We start from the raw sequence: 9092 nt of genomic DNA, 5'->3' as shown, positions 1-9092 counted from the left end.
TAAGCTCAAAACCCCTTGCTCGAGCTCGATCTCGTTTTCCACTGGATCGCCTTCCTCTCAACAACAACGGTGACAGGGGAGGGAGAGATGAAAAGCGCGATGGCGCAACAGAGGTCTAACGCTTCGGGGGGAGAGGGAGGCGCTCACAACTATTCATGGTCATCATCACCAAGGTTCGTAGGAGATCGCGCCTTTCTATCGCCTGCTTTGGTCAATGTCGATATTCTCTCCCTTTGTTCTCACCTTGTTCTTCCTACGGGTGAGCACCAGTCCAATTCCACAATTCCCGACACTTTTCGGTCCAATTCCCGATTCTAAGGTAGTATCGAACCTAATCGGCATCGTTCTTTTGTTTTTTTTTTTCAGTAAAAAGCCCTTAGTATATTAAAATAATCCATAATCTGTAGGATACTCCCACTAGTCGATGTGGATCTCATATTTGGGCTCTATTTTGCCTTAAAAAGTAAAAAAGCAGCGTATCCCATTCCTTACAAATTGAGGCGGGATCTCACACTTGGGCTCCTATTTTGTTTTTTTTCACTTTTTAGTCATCCTAAAAAGTTGTCCCGCATCGGTTTGTAAGGAAAAGATATGCTACGATTTTTACTTTGAAACCATTTAAAGAGCAAAGGGTGTTAAGCCGTGCTTAGCCGTGCTTCTCAAGGACGAACTGGATCGGTCCTTGTTATCCAGGCCGAGGACCAGCCCACCGGATAACCAATCATGCCTAATTCTTGCTTGTGTCGGCCGCCTTGTTGCTGCCTGCGTTGGTCAGTGATTCGTGGTCGCCGTCCTTTAGCGACCACATCAGCAGTCGCGCCTGATTTGGTCATCGTCCTTTAGCATCCACAGTACGACCACCTTAGTAGTGGTCGCCAGACCATGTCGCAGCTCCATGTGGTGGTTCATATACCGATATCCATGTTATATGAGAACATTTATCAAATTCTGTATACTACATTAGGAATTTCATCATGTTCTTATCAAATCCAATTTTATCCTATCCGCAAAAGAGTCATGCGACCAAACGAAGCCTCAAAGTATTCGGTGAACTCCATACAAAAATCAAAGCGCTCATTTTCATAGTTGATACCTACAGTCAAATCTTTCATACGGAGTAAGTCTACCGATGTGCATAATTCAATGCACAAAACAAGAAGAAAATACTGAACAAGGTATCATCAAGCGGCCAAAAACAACACTGGGAACTCAGAGCAGATCTCTACAAAAATGAAAAGTGCTGCTGACACTATGCCCGCATATATTACAGTTTGTAACTCAAAAATCATAACCACCTAAACCTACAGTTAGTAAAAATTGATCTCGATGAAATATTTGAGGAAAATGAACCGACAAAAAACCTCAAATTAGTCTCTATCCCCTCGATCAGCCAAGCCGTCCAAGTAGCTCTGAATTTCCCTCAAACCTTCAGCTGAAAAGCTCCTATGAACTCTTGGGCGTGGAGCGATCAAGTTGGGTGGAGGATCTGGTCGAAAGCAGACAACTACGGCAGCCAAATTATCCCCACTCTTCCTCTTCAAAGCCTCATCTACCAGATCCTTACAACACATAATTGGATCATTGTGCTCCTGAAGTCTCCTCCGAGCGAAATCCACAGCATTCTGACTTCTAAACACATCCCAAATTCCATCACACCCTATGATGAGGAATTCATCTTCCTCAGTCAGATCCATGCTCATTAGCTCTGGCTCGGCACTTAGTGGCCCTCCTTCCCTACTTTTCATTCCTTCCACGTGCCAATCACCTAAAGCACGAGCTACATTAAGTTGTCCATTAAGGTACCCATCACAACAGATATACCCTCCTGATGCCTCAATTCGCTTCTTCTCTTTGGTGCAGACTGGTTTATGATCCCTTGACATCTCAATCGCTCTCCCACGGCGACATAGTACTGCTCGACAGTCTCCAGCATTAGCAACTATCAACGATCTGCAATCAAATACAAAAGAAAAGGAAAAGTTTATGATCACTTATGCTTTAGCATAATTGCCACTAAAGCACCCAGAAAATTGCTCTGCTCATGGACAACATAGTACTGCTCAACAGTCTCCAGTATTAGCAACTATCGATGATATGCTATCACATACAAAAGAAAGGGAATAGATTATGATCATTTATGCTTTAGCATAGTTGCCGCTAAAGCACTGCTCATGGACAATGCTTTAAATAAACCCTCAGACCAAAGGTTTTGCAGTATATAAGAAAGGGCAACAACAGCAATAACTCAGCCTTTTCCTAAATGTCAATATCCAGCTCACTTGATTTCGGGTCTGAGCATCTTTACTCTTGCACTAAGTTGAGTCAACGCAACCTAACACTCAGTTGCACAAAATTTCCACCTTTATTGTTGCAAGCAAACTCTTTTTGGCTAAGAGTGCATTTACTTCATCGGGATAATACCACATAGGAAAAAACCAAATGAATAGAGATGATCAGAAAACGCGAGACCAAGAACTAAAAGACAAGTTTGAATTCAAATGGAAACACCAAAAGCAAATTCAGCCACAAAATTTTCGGGACGTTAATGAGGCTTGTTCTTGTTATTGTATCATGGTGTTGTCATCATCAATAAGGACAAGGTGTGATGGGAATAAAGCTCGCACCAAAATCTTGCAGAAGAAAATACGTAGATGGAATCCAATATTAGGCACCAAATAATGATCATAGGAAGGCAACTCAACTCATCGAAACCCACAATTCTGGACATACAGTTGGCATAGATCGATTTTGTTAATTAAAATAAAGGAACAATGCTGTCAATCAAGAGACAAAATAAAGGATAACAATTCAGGCCTAAGAGTAAAGCCCAACACCCAACCACTGTCTAAGAAACAGACATCATAAGCTCGGAATTGGATCTAGATTAATGATATTCCTTCTCTTGGCTATTTATAGAAAAATTCATCATCAAACAAAATTCTAACCTTCCCATAACAATCGCAGCCAAAGCCGTCGTCCCAGAAGCAAGAGCAGCATCCAAGGAACACGCTTCTGCAAAGGCAGCATCAGTTTGTAGAAATGCTGAAGAAACAACCTTCTCAATCTCCCGTGGAAAGTCCTCATCTTTAATAATGTACTGCAGTAAGTTGGAGCAAGCAAAATCAGCAGCATGCTTTCCCCCATGCCCATCAAAGACCTGGTCAATTGATAAAAGAGTTCTCTCGTTAAAAGACTTGGAGAAAAAACGTAGATAAAATTCGACTCACATTCTAGCAGAGGTTAAACAAAATCATAATCTTAAAATGTTAAGCTTACATCATCATTCATTCCATATAACACAAACTCCCATAGAGAGCTGGATCTGTATTTCAAAAACCAAACAGAACAAAGCAACCAAAATGTTAACATACAAGGCAAGTGCAGAAAACTTTTCCTGGTCATAGAATAAATTGGAAGCGATTGTTCATTGCGAGATATGTCCTTCCTAAAGAGCCAGTGAAGCAATTTTTAAGAAATTTTAATACCACTTAGTGGCACAACTTCGATAATAATGTCATAAAGCAGCAGCAGCCTCCATGGTACGAGAAGATATTAAATATTCAAGCACCAAACCAAGGTTACATTCCTTATCTGCATCTACCTCTATCAACAAATTGCATATGGACAAAAAGACAGACAAGAAAGACAGAATAACAGTCACTTGTCTTTCATTTGAGCTATCAATGGAGCTACAAAATCCTTTCTCTACGATTGGTCATACTCAAATCAACATCATTCATCCAAGTTAAGATAGTTTGAACATCAACATGAAAACAGACGAACAAGAGATCAGCAGAGTAAGAAAACTCAGATGCAGACCAAAAGATACTGATAGCAGCGAGCACAACTTCAGCTCATGCTCCCAACATAAAGCCTGTTAAATAGAAAGTAGAGAAGGCCAATACCCCATAGAACGCATTGGGCCCATCAGCCATGGTAGTGAGTCCATAATCACGAACAAAGTCGTCAACACAAACATATGCATCCTCCATGCTTGTACGATAACCGATGTCAGCGCATGCTCCCGAGCGAATCACCAGAAGAAACTCAGACTCACAACTCCATACACCCGAGATTGGATCATCAGCGATATCCGACATCTTTGTCTTTACCTATTGAAGTAAGGACAGAATATTCAAATAGGATCAAGCATTTGACCAAGTACTCAGTTCTAACGCTTCCTATACAGACTAATCAATGTCCATGGATCAGGTCCAGAAGGAAATATCATAAACCCAAAAAACAGCATAATCCCTAATTGTAGGAGCTAACCATTCAAAAACATTGAAGAATTGACCTGACAACTGACAAGCTAGTACTTCAAACAACCGCACGTGTAAATGACAAGGATTTATCAAGCCGCCGTTCTACCAAACAATCAAACCCGAGATCATTACTATTCACGAGAGCCGGGATCAGACAACTCACGAGAGAAGGGTGACGAACAAGTGACTTCTTGCGCGGGACCGCGGCGACCCGGTCGTTGCTCAAGCACTGCCGATGGGAGGCGGCGAGCGGGTTCGGAGGCCGGCCATCGCCGGAGCCACTACCATTTGCCCCATTCCTATCAACTTCCTCACTCCCCTCCATTCCCTTCAACCACCATCAGACCCTCCTCCTCCTCCTCCACACAGCTTCATAAAAAAAACCAACCCGGAAAACGCCAATCACCCGGCCGAGACCTCCCGCCGACCGATCCGACGCGAAAAGATCGAAACCGAGGCCCTTCCGCGACAATGCCCACCCCGGACAGCAACAATGCACTGAAGAAATTCGGGGGCTGAAATTTCAAAGAGCGCAAATCTCAAGCTCCGACCAGTTCAGAAGAAACAAACCCTAGAAAGAAAAAGGAGCCGGGAGCAGACGAAGTGAACGGCAGAACCCGGCGGGTCCTCCGCCGCCGCCGCCGAGTTACCTGCTGAGCTAGGGGGGGAAGCGAAACGGCGGCGAGCGCTCGTCGTCGGAACCCCCAGATTCGGATGCGGCGGGAATCTGGAAGCGCTCGTCTTCGAATCCTCGTTGCGAGATGGGAGCTTTGCAAAGGGACCCGACGGAGGGAACTTCGGGTTTTTAGCTCGGAGCAGGGAGGACGGGCGGGGCGGGGCGGTCGGCGGTGCGACGGACGGCGCCGGCGAGGGATCTGTGCAGCGAAAAGTTGAGAGAGAGGGAGGGAGGGAGGGGAGGGGTTTGGGCGATTGACGCGAGGTTAGGGATGGTGGGTGAATGCGCGGCTGTGACTGGCTGGTTTGGGGTTTTTGACCTTCGTCGTCAAGACGCCGTCGTTTTTTCCCTGCTCGGTCGCTGGCGAGGTTTGGTGAGCGGGACCAAGGTGACGACGACCCACTTTTCTCCCCCCCCCTTTGCATTTTTCTACCCCGACACGAGAAAAAATGGGAAAAAAACCCGAAAAAAAGAAGGAAATCAAACAGATTTTTTTTATTTATATGAGGAAAAAGTGGCGAAAATACCATAAATTATGCTCACTGCCTGTCGGGGTTGTCAACAGTTCGGTTCGATTTTCTTGAAAAACCGAACTAAGCCAAACCATTAGGGCCAAACCGAACCGAACCGAAACTCGACTCAAACCGAATATGAACCGAACCGAAAAGCCAGTTTTGTTGGGTTTGGTTCGGCTCGGTTTTCATTTTTTTTTCTTTTTTCGGCTTTTTAATATGTAAATATTTTAGTTATTTACGCTATATCTTCAATTATTTATAATTTCGATTACGTATCGCCGTTCCGAATAAGGTGGAGGTTAAATAATTTTTTTTATATTTAATGACATTTATTTTTTATTCAAGTGAGAAAAGAAAAGGAAAAAAAAATGGGCCAGGGCTCCATGTCTTTCAAATTTGATACATGCCTGTGAAGAGCATGATCATAGAGGACACAAATCACAATTTTATGGAAGAGGATTAGAATTCTCAAACAAAAAAAAAAGATATGCGACAGTGCAAGAAGCACACGACGAAAATATTTTACCAAGAGAAGTTTCTTTTGGCCCTTACAAGCCGAGATATCGAAGTTATGGCCCTAAAATGAACTAGTGAGAACATATTAAATTGATGGTAGGAATGTTATGTCGCAAGGAAATAAAGACAAAGCTCGAAGTAGGGGCGGACAGGCCAAATCAGGAACCGATCCTCCCGGTCCGGTTCCCAATTTTACTTTGGAATCAGACCGGATCAGGAGCCAATCACCCCTGGCTAGAAGCACGTGGATAAAGATTCTACCAGATGGTCTTAAACATGTGAACCTTCGGCAGAACAAGGAACTATATGTAGCCTCAATGATTGACGCACACTCATCCTCCGGTTTTACAAAATTTGTCCAAATTCAGATATTCATGAATTGCACATGCAGACAAGATACCCCATTCACAATCATCTGGTACGCAAACATCAAATTATCAAACTGCAATTGAACAAAACTATCAAGAAATTTTATCGGATTGGAAGCGGTTGAAAAGCTTGCAGATGCTAAACAAGCTTCCACAGCTAGCTCACTGATAAGAATTAACAGCAACTTTTGATTATAGAAAATGGATAACCAAGTCTAGGACACCAGCAAATGCAAGTTGTTAGGCCCTGCGCCTTTGAAAAGCCCACACACCATTTCGTAGAACCATCCTGTGCTACATCTGTCAACGTAGTGCATGCACTCAGACAGCCACCTAATAGCCCCCGTCACCGAGCAAAATCAAGCAGATCCGATGACTGGATCAGATGCAGCTTCGCAGCAAGAGAACGGAGAAGCAAATGTACAGGGTTGTAAGTTTTGAAATTTTTTTAATTAACAGCATCCAACAGTTTCTTCAAGAGAAATCTACTACGAACTCAACCAGACAAAGGAATCTGATAGTGTAGCAGCAGCAAGATTGAGAACAAGAAACCCGTTGACTCAGGGACAATCCAGAATCACAGTCCTCGACATGAAGCCACATAAACTGAATCAGTGAGAATGACAATCCAATTATTAGACAATAGCCATCTCCCAAGCAAATTCAAGTTGCAGTTTTCGGCGACCGAGATAGATCCCGAATGTTTAGAAGAGTCAAAATAGATAGAACCAGTCCCCAAGTTCGTTAATCATCAAGAGAAACCAATATCGAGTTCAGCTCCACGGTCACAATTAACAACTCTGCATTAAATTCACAATGAAAATGAGAATTAAAATATCTATTGTAATATTGAAGGATATAAAAAATTACATGATAAAAAAGAAGAACCCGATACTTTTAAAGTCGTATAAGAAATGAAGAAATCGACGAGCATATTCCCAATCATCACTAGTAGGCAACCCTCTCACTTTAGGAAAGTTCTACAGCAAATTTTCTATCCCGAATATCTACTAAGTTTAAAGCCTTTTGAAACTTCAAATCCGCTTCCAACATCATGTATGTTGAGTTCCAACACGTCTCCACATCCAAACATACAAGACTCTTGGACTCGAAATTTTCTAGCTCAATGCACTCCTTAAACCGTTGCAACCTCGTAGGAGAAAACCTCACATAATGCACATCTGAGCGTATTCTAACAATGGAATCATTTATATCTTTCCAATCCTCTCTCGCAACCAAACTAAATATATGAGCACAATATCTCATGTGGAGTAACTCGCCTGTCAAAATTAGAGTGTTCCAAGAGTTAAGTCTTTTTTCAAGTATTGAACGCTCAAGTCATTTGAGCTTGCATTATCCACAATGATTGGAAAAAATTCTTTTATTTCCCCAGCCAGTCAAGCATTTGTCAACCGCTTTTCCTATAATCTCAACAGAATATCCTAGGATTTGACAAAAATTCAATATTTTCTTTCGCAACTTCCAATCAATGTCTACAAAATGAGCAATCAAACACATGTAACTCAAATTTTGACAAGAATTCCATGTGTCACTTCTGAGATAAACCCTTGGAGATATATCGAAATTTTTTTTTCAATTTATATCAGTCCTCTCTCAATGTGTTTCTTGAGGGGATTAAAAACTTCGGTTGGATTCTACTCCCAAATTACCAAAATGCCTCATTTACCATTCACCAATGATGAACATCACTGCTAGGTCTTTTCGACTAGCATTTTGGTCGAATTTCAATGGACTAAATGAACTAGAACTACTAACCTTAACAAGTTGACCCGAGATACTTTTTTGCCTTTTCTCAAAGTTCGCATATGAAAATTGCTTACATCTACCTAAATGATTACACATTGCACTTGTCCCTTGACTAGTAGAACAACCATTAAGAGCCCCACAATATAAACATTCAGTTTGGTTTGGGTTATTTTCTGTCCTTTTAAAGTGTTCCCACTCAGCAGATCTCATCCTCCTTCTATCTGTGCCACTAGATTCACTCATTGAAGACATTTATCAATCTTTTCATCTATGACAATTAGAACCTGAAATTATTCTTATAATAAGATATAATGTGTCAGACCAATATACATATGATTCAAGTGATTGCATCAAGTTGTCAACACTTTTGTATCACAAGCAAATACTTAATCGAAATAGGAACATAATTGAAAAGGGAAGCCAATAAAGCAAGCTCAAAATGGCAACTTTGTCCAAAAAAAAAAAGAAGAATTATGAGGATGGAACTTGATATGAAAGTTTAATACTAGAGCAGCAAAACTGGAAATTTTTTTCAACTAAAACATATAAGCATAATTTTACGGAGAAATACATAAGTTCTAAGAAATGGCAGGACACTTGACCCAAAGGGTCGTTGTGAAATTACACGAGAGTCGTGTGATTGCTTGTATCACAGAGTTTCTGGCGCATTGCTTTCATATTTATCTAGCAAAGAAGCTAAAAATACAATAGGTAGCAATTAGACTAAAGAGTCTCCATCTCACTCGGTTCCTCTGGGAAAACCAAAAATGGCTAAGAATTTCTCGACGCCGAGCACCAGGACAGAAGCTGCTAATTAGTTAAGATAACATTGCTACCATTGCAACGGCTAAACCTCGACTCAAAACTAAGACCGCAAGCAGAGGAGCAATGCAACAAATCCGAAAATCGCAAGTACAAATTAAGCTGCAAGACACGCCGAATGTAGTTGAGCAAGATGGAGTGTGTGTGAGAGAGAGAGAGAGAT

At 41.8% G+C, this 9092-nt stretch overlaps 1 protein-coding gene across 1 annotated transcript; it reads right to left on the bottom strand.

Moving 5' to 3' along the window:
• Window positions 1–1057: 1057 nt before the first annotated feature.
• Window positions 1058–5163, bottom strand: LOC115674299 (probable protein phosphatase 2C 57). The gene is made up of 5 exons (XM_030596654.2): window positions 4916–5163; window positions 4429–4780; window positions 3906–4112; window positions 2946–3157; window positions 1058–1950 (listed from the first exon to the last, which is right to left on the bottom strand). The coding sequence occupies exons 2-5, from the start codon at window positions 4588–4590 to the stop codon at window positions 1368–1370; spliced, it is 1164 nt and encodes a 387-aa protein (XP_030452514.1). The 5' UTR covers window positions 4591–4780; window positions 4916–5163; the 3' UTR covers window positions 1058–1367.
• Window positions 5164–9092: the final 3929 nt, after the last annotated feature.

The sequence above is a fragment of the Syzygium oleosum genome, unplaced genomic scaffold (assembly GCF_021117445.2).
Source record: "Syzygium oleosum isolate NSW1041296 unplaced genomic scaffold, Sole_v2.1 Sole_v2.04, whole genome shotgun sequence".
Classification (NCBI taxonomy): Eukaryota; Viridiplantae; Streptophyta; class Magnoliopsida; order Myrtales; family Myrtaceae; genus Syzygium; species Syzygium oleosum.
Note: the sequence above shows the minus strand (reverse complement) of the source record. Positions and strands in the feature narration are given on the sequence as shown.